Consider the following 19781-nt stretch of genomic DNA (forward strand, 5'->3'; position numbering starts at 1 on the left):
TCTCCCTTCTACTTATATTATGGTTGATTTTAGATTTTTTAATACTCCATTGAACTTTATGAAAATGTTGACCTGTTTGACATGAATCCCAGAATGTTTCAAGGAAGAGATGGGCTGCAGGAGGCTGCAACCTTAAACCTAAAGTTCTTAAACCTGCTACAGAAATGTAATAACTTTGGTTGAACATATTATTGCATTTTTGTTATCAATAATTTTTACATTTATTTATTATCCATTTTATTGGTGACCCTTTAGTGCTAGGTGCACCCCCTGTCGAAAAGCTTACAGTATTGTTTTTGTATTTACTGTGAATTTGTCTTTTAGGAAGAAGGAATTGTTTTTATTATTTATTTAGCTTTTGACACGTTTTTTATATTTTTGTCTTTATTTACTTATACACACTCTTGGTATTGTAATAACTATATATGTTGATTAAAAAAATCGTATGGTTCACCATTAGGAGGAGTTGATCACAAAGCAAACTAATAAAACTATTGGTCAGTTTTGAAAATTGAACGTTTTACACCGAATCTTCTGGGTATCTAAAGGAAAAAATACATTAAATATAGCCATTTTAGCCCACAATACCAGGCATACAAATAACAAATCATTCAATTTGAAAGTATATATTAATAAATAATTTTTATTTTCATTTCGAGACAAAAATGCATGAATGACATTTTAGTGGACATGCCCATCAATGATTCAGTTATTTTTAGTGGTAGTGGATGAAGACTTGTTTTTAAAAAAGCTTGCTTACAAAACATAGACTAAAGAAAGTTGTTGCAAAATACAAAACAACAAGAAAAAAATAGTCGCAGATGTGAAAAATCAAAGTCTGTTAATTTCACATCTGAAGCCTGTAGGTTGGAAAATTTCCAGGAATTTTCAAGGCTGGAAACTTTTCATGGGAATTAATGGGAAATATGAGATTTAAAGGGAATTAATATGAATAAACTGGGATTTAGAAACAATCACAGAGTTTCCTATAACAGGGGAACTTAAAGGAAAACAACACAGTTTTTTATTTGACTATATTTATACCTAAACTTAGATAATACCGACGAGTACACTTCTAGTTATGTATGAAGTTATGTCAAAAGATTTAAGATGAAGCCCAATAGAAAGTCAAAAAAAAGTGAATTATAGGTTATAGCTCAGTCTGACATTATGATGTAGTTAGCAAGAAAAATTAACAGATAGCCTACAGAGCTGCAAATAAAGTAATTTTATTACCAATACTTCACACATATAAAACACATTACATAACATATCCATGAAATAAAATATCAGTTTAACAAGGAAAACCACACACCAATTTAAACACCAACTTTAAACTGAATATGCATGTTTGAAATTACTTTTGTATACAAAAATAAAACTGCAACAGTCATTTCTTTCATTAGAAAATTAAAATTTTATTTAAAAAATATATATTTCAAATGAATGAGTTGGACCAAAAAAAAAACGAGAAAAAAGCAGCCAATAGAAGTCCAAGAATTAAGTTTCCAAGGTGTGACCTCAAGAAGCTGCTTGATAGTGACAATGCAGGGCTCCAGACTGCCACCAAATGGTGGCAAAAAAATTTGAGAGTGTGCCACTGAATTTTACATCCAGGTGCACATGTGCGACCAGTAAATTTGACCTTTTTTTTGTGATGTGACACTGAATTTGAAACAGCACATTGTACTTTCTGCATCTGTCATTAAAGTATTTATTAGTAATACAGTGGAAATTAGTAGAAATGTTAATATTTGGTAAGCATGTTGATTTTTGGTGTGTGCCCCTAAATTTTCTGGTTGCGCCCCTAAAATTTTCAGTTGGGGCCACTGTGCTCCTAGTGAAAAAAGTTAGTTTGGAGCCCTGCAATGTTATGACTTTGCAATTTGTAGTCAAAGGGTGTCTACTTTGAAGATGCGAAATATAACCAGGTTTTCTTAAAACTTTTGAGCGTAAAAAACACATAGGCAGAGTTTGGGGGAGACAAGGGGGCACTGCCCCCACACCAGAGTCACCTATGATTTTGTCTGAGCTATTATTGAAATTGAAATATAAGAATTAATATTTTATTTGTCTATTTGATATGTTCTTAGCTAGATTAAGTAGTTTAAGGCTAAAATAGTTTTAATTTTTAAAAACCATGAGGCCGTACTCTCTCGCTAATCTTAAAGTACTGCAGTTCCCCTGTTTGCTGGTAGATGCCTCCCCAAGCACAAATGTAAAAACTCTGCCTAGATAAAACAGTGAAATAAAGCTACCTGTGGTTACAGTTTCTGTGCACAATATGTATTAATATAACCAAAATATTAAAATAAATCCTATACAAAGTCATGTATTCATTGTAATATTCATACAAAAATGTATAGTTCATAAAGGAAAATAAAAAAAAAACATTCACCACCTACAGTAACACTTTAGCTACATCAGTATAATAAAAGAAGATTCCCAAAAACTTTTGTAATCACACATTTGATCAACAGTATAAAAAACCTGATTTGCAACCGATTTTTTTATAACCACCTTTTAGCCCCCAAAAAACCCAATTGTGTAATGTCATTGTAATGTACAAAATTAACACTATATTTCAGCCTAAAGATAAACTAAATAGGCAGTGTTTTATTAATGAGATCTGACAAAAGCCTTTATCTTTGAGTGAAATGCTGACATACACATTTTTTTAGTGCCCCTTTAAAATCAACATAATATCAATAGCAAGAATATGCAATTGAAAATTAAAGGTTTATCTATCAGTTAAAGATGAAAGGCTTTAAGTCAGAGCAACTAATTAAAAATCAAAATAAACTCTTTATCGTGAGATTTTATTGACTGACACTGGAGAAAACACAAAGAGACAAAAAACAAAATTATGTTTTTCAAAAAAAAAAAATCTGACTTTTTCAACCATGGATCGCCTTTTTATATTAATTCGCAACATTTTTTAATGTTAAGAAAGAACAGATAAGATCTACTATTGAATAGTATTGATAATACTTTCATTGATGAGTTTACAAGTTCTCCAGGCCATAAAATAAAAATGTTCAGGACCTAAATTTACCTTCCAGTTATTATCAAACTTGGTGCTCCAAATCTCATTATTATATTATGAGACTTTAGTCTGGATTTAACAGACAGGGTCACAAATATAAACGTTTTAGATCTTAGTTTTTTGCACATTTTACAGTAAATTTTAAGTGATCAGGTGGTGCATCTTTTCACCACTATATTTCTAAAATAATCAAAATAAAACAATTATATTTTTAATGTATAAAGTTTGATGTATAATTGATATTGTGTGAAATTGTCTGTAGGTTTATTTTGTCTTTATTGATATTGTGTGAATTTGTATTGCTTCATCTCAATTTTTTTTCTTTAAACCTTTTATAGTTGTTTTTTACTATGTTCATACTTATATTTTATATTTAACTTCTTTCTATATACATTTAGATTTGTTTTGCAGTTAGCTGCATTTACTGTGTGAGAAAAGACAGTTTGGCTAGTTGGTGTGTAAATATCATATTGAGAAGACATTGTGTTTTCAACTGTAAATGCAAGTTTGTGTTGTTTTTACAACAAAACGATGAAGATGTGATGAAGATTACTTTTCAAGGCAGAATTTACTAAAGATGGTTCAGTACACATTTTATTTGGAACAACATGGATCTCCTAACCACAACCTGTAAGTATGACTATTACGTTATGTGTTTATTTTCCCCCAGTGTATTTCTTGTTTAACATTACTGTAATGTCTTATAGGTAAGCCCCGCTAGCAACGCATGTTGCAGTTAAACTAATGTTTGCTGTTTAGCTGTGGCCTGGTTAGCTTACTTGCTTAAATGAGTGTAAAAATTTTAGTGCCTTTTGTAATTTTTATTACTTGGATTAATAATGATATTATGTGTATTATTGATGTCGTTTTTAATGTCTTGTCAGTAAGTCACGTTAGCACTAGGTCAAAGCATATTGCACTATTGTTGGATTGTGTCAGTTGACCAATCAGAACAGTGTAGGCTACGGAAAGGTGGGATTAAGGCAGACTGAATCTTTAAACAGCTTTGCATGAATCGTTTGGGGATCTCTGAGAAATGGGGTAATATTATATTACATTTATATTTTGAGAAAAGGACAGTGTTTTTTAAGCTTGCATGCATTTAAACCTGTTGTTGGGCACTCTTTAACAATATTAGGAAGCTTAGATATTGGACCTGACCAGCACTTGTCTGGGGTGTTCCAAGAAAGATTTTAGATGTTCCTGAAAAGTTGGTGTAGATGTTTTTGATATTCTTACAGTTGAGTCAGGATGCTTTTCATCTCCTATGGTAATGTAATACCTGTGAGAAAGCACAGATAAAAGAAAAAATCATGCACAAAATCATTTTATGCCACAAATCAGTAGCATATTAAGTAAAGATCATGTTACATGAAGATATTTTGTACATTTTCTACCGTAACTATACAAAAAAGTATTTATTATTAGTAATATGTGTTGCTAAGGACTTCATTTGGACAACTTTAAAGGCGATTTTCTCAATATTTCAGATTTTAGATTTTATATCTCATCCTAACAAACCATACATCAATGGAAAGCGTATTTATTCTGCTTTCAAATGATGTACAAATCTCAATTTCAAAAAATGTATCCATATGACCTGGTCCAGGGTCACAAATGATAATCTACATATTTTCTTACACAAAACAAACTTGCGTTTTATACAATTCTGAACTCAATGTACATACATTCAATGTTTGTGAATATTAATAATTATTTGCATGAATGTCTGCAAAGCATGACCTTTCTAAATATTGAATACCAATAATAAAATCGAGATCAGTTCTGTCTACTGTAATACAATGAATATGATTATATATTCCTGCTGTATATATTCCTGCTGTATTCCTTACCCCGACGTCTTTGTAATTTAAAGAATCTCCGTCGGTAGTAACACAAACCAGCAACAGCAGCAATAAACAGGAAGAGAAGAGGAAAACTAATTCCGACTGCAGCGACTGCAGACAAATCACGCTCTAAGAGAGAGAACGAGAGAGAGTCATTAGTGTTACTGAAAACAAATAATATTAGTAAATTGCCAACAAAGTGTTAGTTTAAATAAAATAATTGTTAAAGAGGACATTTCACAAGACTTTATTAATATGTAAAATAAATCTTTGGTGTCCCCAAAGTACATTTGTGAAAGTTTAGCTCAAAATACCATATAGATAATATATTATAGCATGTTTAAATTGCCACTTTGTAAGTTTGAGCAAAAATTTAGGGGGTTTTGGGGGTGTTTCCTTTAAATGCAAATAAGCTTATGCTTACACTGATCGCCATAATGGTGATTTGTTGAAATTGAAACTCAATTATTTTTTTTCTCTTTTTCTCTGCACTAAGTCAGTCCTGTGGTTGGATAGTGCAGATTAAGGGGTGGTATTATTATAATATGATCCCCTTCTGACATCACAAGGGGAGCCACATTTCAATAACCTATTTTTTCACATGCTTGCAGAGAATGGTTATCAAAACTAATACCTTGTTCACACTGTCAGTCCAAATTCGATTTAGATGCATATCCAATTGGAATCCAATCACATTTAGAACACGTGAACGGCAAAAAAACACATGAAATCAGTTTTTTATCCTTTTCAGGCTACATCCAGACGTGGTTTGAAATCCTTTTCAAATCACATTCCCAGAAATCCGTTTCAGTCTAACCCCTCTCATCGCATGTGTGTAGGTATTTGATTACGTCATCCTGTCAGGTCGTGTAAACGCAACCCCAGGGCGAACTTTGGAACAGTCCATTTCTGACAAAATAATAGGGGTGTTTGGGAAAGTCCATGTATTGAGGAATATAGTTTATACAACATCAAACGTCGAGGCAGATTGTCATGCCAGCGCGACGTAATTGCCATAGAAACAGTGCAGATAATCCGGAACACAGCAGAACGCGACACACAGATCGAATCTAAACAGTTGTGATACACAATATGGACAGTGAGTCTGTCAAATTGGATATGGATCAAAATCTGATTTAGACTGACAGTGTGAACAAGGTATAAGTTACTGAATTGATCTTTTTCACATTTTCTAGGTTGATAGAAGCACCGGGGACCCAATTATAGCACTTAAAAAGTCAGATTTTTTAATATTGAAAATCTACTCACCACTGACAGTAACACTGAATCTAGTGAATAAAGTGTGCGTGCTGCTGCTGATATCAACATGATAAAGTCCGGAATGTTCAGTTCTGATGTTCTTAATGGTGAGATTTCCAGACTGATAATCAAACTCCAGTCTGTTTTTGAATCTCCCATCATCACCATCATATGTGTGAAAGATTTCAGCTTTTCGATCGATTTTAGCTATGGGTAAATCTCCGTGTTCAAACCACCACAAGAGCACACCATCTCTGTCTATTTCTTTAACACCAGACCATAGAGTGACAGAGCGCCTCTCCTTCACAGAAATCATTTTCAGTCCACCTGTCTCAACAACAAACATGAACAGCATTCAGTTACACCATTAGTTCATTAGACATATATACAGATATTTATTTAGTGTGAGATTTCACACATGTTAAAGTCTACTCACCACTGATAGTCACATTGAAACTCTTTTTTATAGTGTAGCTCTTGCCACCTTTAATCTGTACTTCATAAAGTCCACATGTGTCATTTCGGATGTTTCTAAGGGTCAGATCTCCATTACAATGATTCAAATGAAGTCTGTCTTCGATTCCCCTAATAGCATTATACGTATGTAAAGATTTATTAAATGAAGCTATTAGGGAACGTTGAGGTCCAAACCTACACTCTATGAGATCATCTGGCTTTATTTTAGTAAAACCGGTGTGTAGAATGACTGAATCTCTATTCATCACTGACACTGACTTTACTTCATCACTCACACCTGAAGAAAAAACATTAAAGATTGTTACTCATTTGTGTTATTATATCTATCACATTTACAATCAGTTAATTTTTGCGGCAAGCCATACAGGACATGAATATTTGATATCACCAATTCAGTTTTCAGTAAAAAAAAAACAAAATCATTCTTGATATTACAAATGTGATTTCTATAGGTAACAATTTGATTTAAATATTTATATCATCAGTATTTTGATTTCTAATAGTAAAAATGTTAATTTGTGATAAGAATATGACATTATTTACTTGCAGAAATACAAATACCTGACATCATACATTGCAGTTTAGCTAGTAAAACACATTCTTGATCAATGTAATTAATGATGTGCTTTGTAAATAAATTGAACATTGAACATAACATTGTCAAAAATAAAATAAGTATACCTATATAGCACTAGTAAGCACATAATTATTGATATATAAAAATAATATTATGGTTTATCCAGTAAGAATTAAATTTTGACCATTATGGTGATCAGTGTTGACATTAGGCTTAATTGCATTTTAAAGGACTCACCCAAAAAACAGCAAATTATTGCTCAAACCTACAAATTGGCAATTTAAACATGCTATAATAAACGATCTATATGGTATTTAAAGCTAAACCTTCACACATGTGGAAAAGTTAACATTGTCAAAAATAAAATAAGTATACTTATATAGCACTAGTAAGCACATAATTATTGATATATAAAAATAATATTATGGTTTATCCAGTAAGAATTAAATTTTGACCATTATGGTGATCAGTGTTGACATTAGGCTTAATTGCATTTTAAAGGACTCACCCAAAAAACAGCAAATTATTGCTCAAACCTACAAATTGGCAATTTAAACATGCTATAATAAACGATCTATATGGTATTTAAAGCTAAACCTTCACATATGTGGAAAAGTTAACATTGTCAAAAATAAAATAAGTATACCTATATAGCACTAGTAAGCACATAATTATTGATATATAAAAATAATATTATGGTTTATCCAGTAAGAATTAAATTTTGACCATTATGGTGATCAGTGTTGACATTAGGCTTAATTGCATTTTAAAGGACTCACCCAAAAAACAGCAAATTATTGCTCAAACCTACAAATTGGCAATTTAAACATGCTATAATAAACGATCTATATGGTATTTAAAGCTAAACCTTCACACATGTGGAAAAGTTAACATTGTCAAAAATAAAATAAGTATACTTATATAGCACTAGTAAGCACATAATTATTAATATATTAAAAAATAATAATAAAATGGTTTATCCAGTAAGAATGATATTTTGACCATTATGGTGATCAGTGTTAGCATAAGCTTCATTGCATTTTAAAGGACTTACCCAAAAAACTGCAAATTTTTGCTCAAACCTACATATTGGCAATTTAAACATGTTTTAATAAACTATCTATATCGTATTTTAAGCTAAACCTTCACATATGTGGAAAAGTTAACATTGTCAAAAATAAAATAAGTATACCTATATAGCACTAGTAAGCACATAATTATTGATATATTAAAAATAATAAAATGGCTTATCCAGTAAGAATTACATTTTGACTATTATGGTGATCAGTGCTAGCATAAGCTTAAAGGGATACTTCACCAATTTAGCATTCAGCTTTGTATCTGTAGAAACCCGGCAGTATTACTGAATGACCATGTTTCCCTCCATCATTTCCCCCTGAGAGGAGAGATATCTGCATTTTGGTTCTGCAAAAAAGTCCTCCGATGATGCAAAAATCGTCATATTACATAATCGGAGGACTTTTTTGCAGAACCAAAATGCAGATATCTCTCCTCTCAGGGGGAAATGAGGGAGGGAAACATGGTCATTCAGTAATACTGCCGGGTTTCTACAGATACAAAGCTGAATGCTAAATCGGTGAAGTATCCCTTTAATTGCATTTTAAAGGACTCTCCCAAAAAACTGCAAATTTTTGCTCAAACCTACAAATTGGCAATTTAAACATGCTATAATTAACTATCTATATGGTATTTTAAGCTAAACTTTCACATATGTGGAAAAGTTAACGTTGTCAAAAATAAAATAAGTATACCTATATAGCACCAGTAAGCACATAATTATGAATATATTCAAAAATAATAATAAAATGGTTTATACAGTAAGAATGATATTTTGACCATTATGGTGATCAGTGTTAGCATAAGCTTCATTGCATTTTAAAGGACTCACCTAAAAAAAGGCACATTTTTTCTCAAACCTACAAACTGGCAATTTAAACATGCTATAATAAACAATATATATGGTCTTTAAAGCTAAACCTTCAGATTTGTGGAAAAGTTAACATTGTCAAAAATAATATAAGTATACATATATAGCACTAGTAAGCATGAAATTATTGATATATTAAAAAAATAATAATAAAATGGTTTATCCAGTAAGAATTAAAATTTGCACATTATGGTGATCAGTGTTGGCATAAGCATTTCAAAGGACAAGCCCAAAAAACTGCACATTTTTTATCAAACCTACAAATTGGCAATTTAAACATGCTATAATAAACTATCTATATAGTATTTTAAGCTAACGTTCACATATGTGGAAAAGTTTTTTGGCTGCCGTTGTTTCTACAGATGCACATTCACGTATATATAAATGGTATCTTACGCACTTTCTCGTCACCCCTCCTCATTTTTTCAAAGCGAACTGTACATGGAATGCTACATTCTGCATACAAAAATATCTGAATCTGGTCTTGTTTGGTATCATATAAAATGTGTCAATGCAAGTGGTAGAATGGGTTGAAAAATATGACAACAGAATTCAATGTTAAAGTGTAACAATACATTAAGAAAACTTCACTTGAGAGACACCTGCCCTTTTAGGCATAAACCTATCAACCACTATATGCAAATTAAGGACAGCCCTGTGTTTACAGCAACCAATAAGTACCAAATTCCTATATGCTTTGTTCTCTCTGGATATTTAAGCAAAAGTTTGTAAATGGTTCAGGGGGATTTCTATCATTCAGAAATTAACCCCATGATGATGTGTCTTGGCACAGCATCATTTATTTTTATTTTATTTTGAGGAATCTGTAACCAGATCTTCGTCCTTACCAGGTATGCAATGGTTCTTTGTTTGATTGTTTCGAATTTGATTTGAATTGTAAATTGGATTGTAAATTGGCTTCTGAATTATGTTTTGCCTACCTGGTTAATAAATTGTTATGTTTGATTTTATTCTTTGTTGCTCGGTAAATGTTGACACTGCAAGTAATAACCGTAAGGACTGAAATCATGTGCATTAACAATCAAAAGTAAAGATAATTTAAATCAATTATAGAAAAAAACTTTACTTACAGCTAACATTGAATAGCTTTTTGAATGTAGTCCTCGTGCCGGTGATATCTACTTCATACACTCCAGAATCTTCAGTTCTGGTGTTTCTGATAGTGAGATCTCCAGTCTGATTGTTTATCTGCAGACGATTTGACTCAATATGAATCGAATTGGCCTCTGTATTGATTGAAGCAATGGGAGTCCTTCCAAATGTCCACTGTATCAGATCATCGCTGTGAATTTCAGTGAGGTTAGTGTGTAGAGTAACAGAATCTCCCTCCATCACTGATACTGACTTCACTTCATCACCAAACACACCTGCAGACATAAGAAAGATTAAAATTAGGTAACACGGGCTGCATCCAAAAGCTCTAAAATGCTGCCTTCGAAGGAACTATTCCAAGGCAGCAAGGCATCAGGGCATGTCAGAATCCAATATTTGCTTTCCTTCCTGACTCTGGAGATACCATACATCAAAGTCATATGCCTTTAATGCCAGCTCAAGTCAGACAAAATTTCTAACCAGCATGCACTGCTTCAAGTCATCCACCTATCGATCTGTCGAACACACCTATTGCCTCATGAGGCAGACAGGTAACAAGTCAGCTGCCTTGGGTTATGGACACAGTCCCAGTCTGTGAAAATCACTACAGTGTTGTGTTGAATATAAAGACTGCAAGCCTCAGGAGGGATGGGGTGCATTATGGTGTTTAGAATTGTTATAAGGGCCATATGTCATCATCTCATTCCTTTAACACCTTACCTGGTACAGCCTTTTTTGAGCGAGGGGGTGAAAAGGTGATTCAAATTAAAGGCAGGGTATCTGATTTGATACAAAACATTTTTAGCTATACTGGTTAAAAGTCTCCTCACATTCTGATAGCAATCACTATGTTAAGTTGTCTAAATGTATTTGTATAAACATGTGTCATCTGTGAAAAGCGTAAGAACAAAAAATGTTCAACAAATCATTAAACTCGGACTGAACGCAATAATTGGCTCCTTTTCTTTGAACATGTTTTGCATCCCACTCTGCACCCTTCATGCAGACATCCATCAAATCCGCCATTTATTGTCTAGCAGTTTTATTGTCATAGCAGTTTACATTTACTTTAATAAAAAAAAATAATGCAATAAAGTATATATTGTACACATATAATCATAAAAATGAAAATGTTTCACCCCAGAATATACATGTTTTGAGGCACACATATTCGTAAATTAATCGATTACTCAACCTACATAATTAATTTGATAAAACACAGTTAAAATATGTATTCTAGACTCTTAAGAGTTTTCAAATGATATAGTTTGTCATGATTAAATGCAAATTTACATGATAAATATTGAAGGCGTCCCGCTTACGAGACAGCATCAGGTAAAGGGTTAAACTCTGAAATTGTATCACTTGTTTTGTAGCACAAAGTTATGCTGCTACACTGATATAATCTCAATGTGATCCAACCTGAATCTATCTGATAGACCACATGGTTGGCCTAAAACTTTCAAAACTTAAGCTGTTGAAACTACTTAAAACTTCCTAGCCAGCATAAACCATTATTTAGTTTTAGTGTGTAACTCTTGTTTTAGCTTTTATGTTTTTCTTTAGTAAGACCAGCCAAGGCATTGCAGTATTCCAGTTTTGATGCGACAAGAGCTCGACTAGACGCTGCGATTTTTTCTGTGCTTGTGTGACAGTGATACAGCCAAACAACCTGCACACGTCCTTTAAAAACAACATACTACAATTTCATACAAATTCTAATAAAAACCTATGCGATGCAAGATGCGAACACTTATGAAGTCATTAATAAATCATCATGGCCCCATTCAGAAAATAACAAGCGTACTTTAAGTTTGTAAACGAGCAAAACCGAAACTATTTAACCCACATTTAACGTTATAAGTCAACAACTTACCGTCCGTGAAGAGTGACAAAATTGAGAAGAAAATAAAGACGTTCATACTTTCGTATCGTATGGTGTGCCTTTGGGCTCCCTCCAAAGTTTCTCCTCACTTTCTTCCGAGGAAAAGGGAGGGACAAAACAGAGATAGCGTGCATTGTCCATATTCCACAGGTATGATCGACTTGATGTGGCGCTGCGCAGAACGATCATCTTATGACATCACGCTACCGCGAGAGCGATGTGACACAACATACGGAGCTGTCTGTTCTCGCGGTAACTTCATGAAGCGATCGACTTTCAACACATCCGTCTGCGGTGTGTCATATTAATGTTTTAAACACAACTAAAGGTGTTAACTTTAAAAAGAGAAGCATTAATCATTATTAGTGTGCAGAGTTACATAATTTGCTACATTTTATAACATACCCCTACTAAATATGTAGGATATAACATTTAGCTGAACTTTGTGCTTTGTAAGGGTATTACAAAATAGAGCAGTATTGCATTTTTGTTTATCAATTATTTTTATATTTAGGGGTCAAGCCCCGAAGGGGCGTAGAACCCTATTGTTATTGTTAGTTTTCTTATTATTATTAGGGGTCAAGCCCCGAAGGGGCGTAGAACCCTATTGTTATTGTTAGTTTTCTTATTATTATTATTATTAGGGGTCAAGCCCCGAAGGGGCGTAGAACCCTATTGTTATTGTTAGTTTTCTTATTAGGGGTCAAGCCCCGAAGGGGCGTAGAACCCTATTGTTATTGTTAGTTTTCTTATTATTATTATTATTTATCTTCCTCGTTCTTCCGCCGAAAGTCAATGGCAGCCCATAGAACCGTACATAGGAAAGTTATGAAATTTGGCACACATGTAGAGGACAGTCTCAGAAGTTACTATAGCAACATTGGTGTGTCTGACTCAAACCCTCTAGCGCCACCAACAGTCCAAAAATCCACTTATGTTCATGCTCATAACTTCTGACCCATGAGTCCTAGAAACTAAATTCTTGTTTCCTCTGAATCCTTGGCTCATGATGATTCAATTGCACACTTTGATGTCATTTGTGTCATGCAAATCTTTCCGCCATTTTGAATTTTCCGTAAAACCTACTTTTTCGAACTCCTCCTAGACCGTTTGTCCGATTTGCATGTCCTTTGGTATGTAGCATCTAGAGACACCCAAGACAAAAAGTTATCAAAAGCTTTTTGATAGACCAATGCGTTCTCATATAAATTGACAACATATATGGCGGCGAGCACGCCAAAACGGACGTGAGGCCTTATCTTCGCAAAACTTTATTGTATCGACACGAAACTTGGTATATGTCATAACAGTCATGACCTGAGGGTGCCTGCAACGTTTCGTCACAGCGCCACCTAGTGGTCACGAGATTCGAAAAATGCCTATTTTCGCTTATAACTACTTTAAACTTGAGTCTAAAATCATGAAGGTGGTCTTGTTAGATTCCTTGAGGCATGCCGAGTCTAACGATACCAAACGGTTTTCGGTCGGCCATTTTGGGTGTCGGCCATTTTGAATTTTCTCATTAAGTTCAGTATTTCACAAACAGAATGGCGTATCGCTACGAAATTTGGCATGGTTCATCAGTGACATGTTCTGAGCGCACCTATAAATCTTTAGGACGGCGCCACCTAGTGGTCAGGATATGTAAATTTTTTTTAAAAATCTTTATATCATTTGATTAAATTGCCACTATGACATAAGACTTCACTCTATTGATTCCTTGGCTCATGCTGAGTCCGACTGTACCAAATATGTCTGAGTCAAACCTACTTCCTGTCGGCCATTTTGATTTATATTGAACACCTACTTTTTCGAACTCCTCCTAGAGCGCTCGTGTGATTGGCTTGATTTTTGGTATGCATCATCTAGATACACTCTAGACAAAAAGTTATCAAAAGCTTTTCGGTAGACCTATCCGTTGGCGTATAACGCATCAAAGAATGCGAGGGCGAGCACGCCAAAATGTGTTTGAGCCTGTATCTTCGCAAAACTTTTGCGTATTAATATGAGACTTGGTATATGTCATAACAGTGATGACCTGAGGGTGCATGCACCATTTCGTCACACTGCCCCCTACTGGTCACGAGATATAAAAAATGTCTATTTTTGCTTATAACTACTGCATATTTGAATGTAAAGTTATGAGACTGGTCTTGTTAGATTTCGTGAGGCATGCCGAGTCAAACGATACCAAATGGTTTTTGGTCGGCCATTTTGTGTGTCGGCCATTTTGAATTTTTCTTTAAGTTCAAGTATTTCATAAACGCAATTGCGTATTGTTATGAAACGTGGTATGATTCATCAGCAACATGTTCTGGGAGGACTTGTAAACTTTTCGGTGCCCCCTAGTGGTCAAGAGATTTGAAGCTATATCTCTGCATCCCTTTATTGTATTTACACCAAATTTGGTGGGTGTCATCACAATCAAGACCTGAGTCACAATTTATTTTTTGGTCAGTGCCCCCTAGTGGTCAAGTCATTTAAGGCTATATCTCTGCATCTCTTTATTGTATTTACACCAAATTTGGTGGGTGTCATCACAATCAAGACCTGAGTCACAATTAATTTTTTGGTCAGTGCCCCCTAGTGGTCAAGTCATTTAAGGCTATATCTCCGTATCGCTTTATTGTATTTACACTAAATTTGGTATGTGTCATCACAGTCATGACCTGAGGCACCATCTATTCTTTCGGCACAGTGCCACCTAGTGGTCTCAAGTTACGAAAAAATTGTTTTTTTTTTTTCATAAAACTAATGCAAACTTAGATCTTAAATCATGACAGTCATCACGTATGAATCATTTTTTGCCATGTTTGGCTTGACCCCGGTATCGCTGCTTGCAGCTATATTTAGGGGTCAAGCCCCGAAGGGGCGTAGAACCCTATTGTTATTGTTAGTTTTCTTATTAGGGGTCAAGCCACGAAGTGGCGTAGACACCTATTGTTATTGTTAGTTTTCTTATTATTATTATTCATCCTTGTTCTTCCGCCATTGAAGTCAATGGCAGCCCATAGAACCGTACGTAGGAAAGTTATGAAATTTGGCACACATGTAGAGGACAGTCTCAGAAGTTACTATAGCAACATTGGTGTGTCTGACTCAAACCCTCTAGCGCCACCAACAGTCCAAAAATCCACTTATGTTCATGCTCATAACTTCTGACCCGTGAGTCCTAGAAACTAAATTCTTGTTTCCTCTGAATCCTTGGCTCATGATGATTCAAATGCACACATTGATGTCATTTGTGTCATGCACATCTTTCCGCCATTTTGAATTTTCCGTAAAACCTACTTTTTCGAACTCCTCCTAGAGCGTTTGTCCGATTTGCATGTCCTTTGGTATCTAGCATCTAGAGACACCCCTGACAAAAAGTTATCAAAAGCTTTTTGATAGACCAATGCGTTCTCGTATACCGTGACAACATATACGGCGGCGAGCACGCCAAAACGGACGTGAGGCCGTATCTTCGCAACACTTTGGTGTATCGACACGAAACTTGGTATATGTCATTACAGTCATGACCTGAGGGTGCCTGCAACATTTCGTCACAGCGCCACCTAGGGGTCACGAGATTCAAAAAATGCCTATTTTTGCTTATAACTACTTCAAAATCATGAAGTTGGTCTTGTTAGATTCCTTGAGGCATGCCGAGTCAAACGATATCAAACGGTTTTTGGTCGGCCATTTTGGGTGTCGGCCATTTTGAATTTTCCCATTAAGTTCAGTATTTCACAAACAGAATGGCGTATCGCTACGAAATTTGGCATGGTTCATCAGAGACATGTTCTGAGCGCACATATAAATCTTTAGGACGGCGCCACCTAGTGGTCAGGATATGTAAAGAAATTGTTTAAAATCTTTATTTCATTTGATTAAATTGCCACACTGACATGAGACTTCACTCTATTGATTCCTTGGCTCGTGCTGAGTCCGACTGTACCAAATATGTCTGAGTCAAACCTACTTCCTGTCGGCCATTTTGAATTATATTGAACACCTACTTTTTCGAACTCCTCCTAGAGCGCTCGTTTGATTGGCTTGATTTTTGGTAGGCATCATCTAGAGACACTCCAGACAAAAAGTTATCAAAAGCTTTTCGGTAGACCTATCCGTTGTCGTATAACGCATCAAAGAATGCGAGGGGGAGCACGCCAAAATGTGTTTGAGCCTGTATCTTCGCAAAACTTTTGCGTATTAATATGAGACTTGGTATATGTCATAACAGTGATGACCTGAGGGTGCATGCACCATTTCGTCACACTGCCCCCTACTGGTCACGAGATATAAAAAATGTCTATTTTTGCTTATAACTACTGCAAATTTGAATGTAAAATTATGAGACTGGTCTTGTTAGATTTCGTAAGGCATGGCGAGTCAAACGATACCAAATGGTTTTTGGTCGGCCATTTTGTGTGTCGGCCATTTTGAATTTTTCTTAAGTTCAAGTATTTCAGAAACGCAATTGCGTATTGTTATGAAACTTGGTATGGTTCATCAGCAACATGTTCTGGGAGGACTTGTAAACTTTCCGGTGCCCCCTAGTGGTCAAGAGATTTGAAGCTATATCTCTGCATCTCTTTATCGTATTTACACCAAATTTGGTGGGTGTCATCACAATCAAGACCTGAGTCACAATTTATTTTTTGGTCAGTGCCCCCTAGTGGTCAAGTCATTTAAGGCTATATCTCTGCATCTCTTTATTGTATTTACACCAAATTTGGTGGGTGTCATCACAATCAAGACCTGAGTCACAATTTATTTTTTGGTCAGTGCCCCCTAGTGGTCAAGTCATTTAAGGCTATATCTCTGCATCTCTTTATTGTATTTACACCAAATTTGGTGGGTGTCATCACAATCAAGACCTGAGTCACAATTTATTGTTTGGTCAGTGCCCCCTAGTGGTCAAGTCATTTAAGGCTATATCTCCGTATCGCTTTATTGTATTTATACTAAATTTGGTATGTGTCATCACAGTCATGGCCTGAGGCACCATCTATTGTTTCGGGACAGTGCCACCTAGTGGTCTCAAGTTACAAAAAAATAGCTTTTTTTTCCGTAAAACTAATGCATACTTAGATCTTAAATCATGACAGTCATCAGGTATGAATCATTTTTTGCCATGTTTGGCTTGACCCCGGTATCGCTGCTTGCAGCTATATTTATTATTATTATTATTATTAGGGGTCAAGCCCCGAAGGGGCGTAGAACCCTATTGTTATTGTTAGTTTTCTTATTATTATTATTATTATTGTTATTCTTGTTCCTCGTTCTTCCACCCAAAAGTCAATGGCAGCCCATAGAACCGTACGTAGGAAAGTTATGAAATTTGGCACACATGTAGAGGTCAGTCTCAGAAGTTACTATAGCAACATTGGGGTGTCTGACTCAAACCCTCTAGCGCCACCAACAGTCCAAAAATCCACTTATGTTCATGCTCATAACTTCTGACCCGTGATTCCTAGAAACTAAATTCTTGTTTCCTCTGAATCCTTGGCTCGTGATGATTCAATTGCACATATTGATTTCATTTGTGTCATGCAAATCTTTCCGCCATTTTGAATTTTCCGTAAAACCTACTTTTTCGAACTCCTCCTAGAGCGTTCGTCCGATTTGCATGTCCTTTGGTATGTAGCATCTAGAGACACCCCAGACAAAAAGTTATCAAAAGCTTTTTGATAGACCAATGCGTTCTCGTATAAATTGACAACATATATGGTGGCGAGCACGCCAAAACGGACGTGAGGCTGTATCTTTGCAAAACTTTATTGTATCGACACGAAAGTTGGTTTATGTCATTACAGTCATGACCTGAGGGTGCCTGCAACGTTTCGTCACAGCGCCACCTAGTGGTCACGAGATTCGAAAAATGCCTATTTTCGCTTATAACTACTTCAAACTTAAGTCTAAAATCATGAAGGTGGTCTTGTTAGATTCCTTGAGGCATGCCGAGTCAAACGATACCAAACGGTTTTCGGTCGGCCATTTTGGTTGTCGGCCATTTTGAATTTTCTCATTAAGTTCAGTATTTCAAAACAGAATGGCGTATTGCTACGAAATTTGGCATGGTTCATCAGTGACATGTTCTGAGCGCACCTATAAATCTTTAGGACGGCGCCACCTAGTGGTCAGGATATGTAAAACATTTTTTTTAAATATTTATATCATTTGATTAAATTTCCACTATGACATAAGACTTCACTCTATTGATTCCTTGGCTCATGCTGAGTCCGACTGTACCAAATATGTCTGAGTCAAAACTACTTCCTGTCGGCCATTTTGAATTATATTGAACACCTACTTTAACGAACTCCTCCTAGAGCGCTCGTGTGATTGGCTTGATTTTTGGTATGCATCATCTAGAGACACTCTAGACAAAAAGTTATCAAAAGATTTTTGGTAGACCTATCCGTTGTCGTATAACGCATCAAAGAATGCGAGGGCGAGCACGCCAAAATGTGTTTGAGCCTGTATCTTCGCAAAACTTTTGCGTATTAATATGAGACTTGGTATATGTCATAACAGTGATGACCTGAGGGTGCATGCACCATTTCGTCACACTGCCCCCTACTGGTCACGAGATATAAAAAAATTCTATTTTTGCTTATAACTACTGCAAATTTGAATGTAAAATTATGAGACTGGTCTTCTTAGATTTCGTGAGGCATGCCGAGTCAAACGTTACCAAATGGTTTTTGGTCGGCCATTTTGTGTGTCGGCCATTTTGAATTTTTCTTTAAGTTCAACTATTTCAGAAACGCAATTGTGTATTGTTATGAAACTTGGTATGGTTCATCAGCAACATGTTCTGGGAGGACTTGTAAACTTTTCGGTGCCCCCTAGTGGTCAAGAGATTTGAAGCTATATCTCTGCATCTCTTTATCGTATTTACACCAAATTTGGTGGGTGTCATCACAATCAAGACCTGAGTCACAATTTATTTTTTGGTCAGTGCCCCCTAGTGGTCAAGTCATTTAAGGCTATATCTCTGCATCTCTTTATTGTATTTACACCAAATTTGGTGGGTGTCATCACAATCAAGACCTGAGTCACAATTTATTGTTTGGTCAGTGCCCCCTAGTGGTCAAGTCATTTAAGGCTATATCTCCGTATCGCTTTATTGTATTTACACTAAATTTGGTATGTGTCATCACAGTCATGACCTGAGGCACCATCTATTGTTTCGGCAAAGCGCCACCTAGTGGTCTCAAGATACAAAAAATGCTATTTTTTCATAAATCTAATGCAAACTTAGATCTTAAATCATGACAGTCATCACGTATGAATCATTTTTTGCCATGTTTGGCTTGACCCCGGTATCGCTGCTTGCAGCTATATTTATTATTAGGGGTCAAGCCCCGAAGGGGCGAAGACCCCTATTGTATTTGTTAGTTTTCTTTTTACAATTATTATTAGTTATTCTTCTTCCGCCATTGCGGTCTATGGCAGCCCATAGAACCGTGCATAGGAAAGTTATGAAATTTGGCACACTGATAAAGGACACTCCAGTGTGTCCCCACAGCAAATTTGGAGTCTCTATGTCTAACCCGCTAGCGCCACCAACAGTCCAAAGTTGCACTTATGTTTTTGCTTATAACTTCTGGTCCGTATGTCCTAGAAACACAATTCTC

At 35.4% G+C, this 19781-nt stretch overlaps 1 protein-coding gene across 1 annotated transcript; it reads right to left on the minus strand.

Annotated features, from left to right (window-relative positions):
- Positions 1-1219: 1219 nt before the first annotated feature.
- On the minus strand, positions 1220-12310 carry LOC129452893 (uncharacterized). Its single transcript, XM_055216977.2, has 6 exons — positions 12145-12310; positions 10247-10543; positions 6590-6907; positions 6163-6480; positions 4900-5022; positions 1220-4328 (listed from the first exon to the last, which is right to left on the minus strand). The coding sequence occupies exons 1-6, from the start codon at positions 12188-12190 to the stop codon at positions 4312-4314; spliced, it is 1119 nt and encodes a 372-aa protein (XP_055072952.1). The 5' UTR covers positions 12191-12310; the 3' UTR covers positions 1220-4311.
- Between the last annotated feature and the right edge of the window lie 7471 nt (positions 12311-19781).

The sequence above is a fragment of the Misgurnus anguillicaudatus genome, chromosome 23, assembly GCF_027580225.2.
Source record: "Misgurnus anguillicaudatus chromosome 23, ASM2758022v2, whole genome shotgun sequence".
In the NCBI taxonomy this organism is placed as follows: Eukaryota; Metazoa; Chordata; class Actinopteri; order Cypriniformes; family Cobitidae; genus Misgurnus; species Misgurnus anguillicaudatus.

What these genes read in the sequence shown, in the direction of transcription:
- LOC129452893 (XM_055216977.2), bottom strand. Translation starts at nt 12,190, where the DNA reads ATGAACGTCTTTATTTTCTTCTCAATTTTGTCACTCTTCACGGACG. An exon ending in TTTGTCACTCTTCACGGACG is followed by an intron (nt 10,544 to 12,144) that starts GTAAGTTGTTGA and finishes TTATGTCTGCAG; the next exon opens with GTGTGTTTGGTGATGAAGTG. An exon ending in ATTCAGTGTTACTGTCAGTG is followed by an intron (nt 5,023 to 6,162) that starts GTGAGTAGATTT and finishes TCTCTCTCTTAG; the next exon opens with AGCGTGATTTGTCTGCAGTC.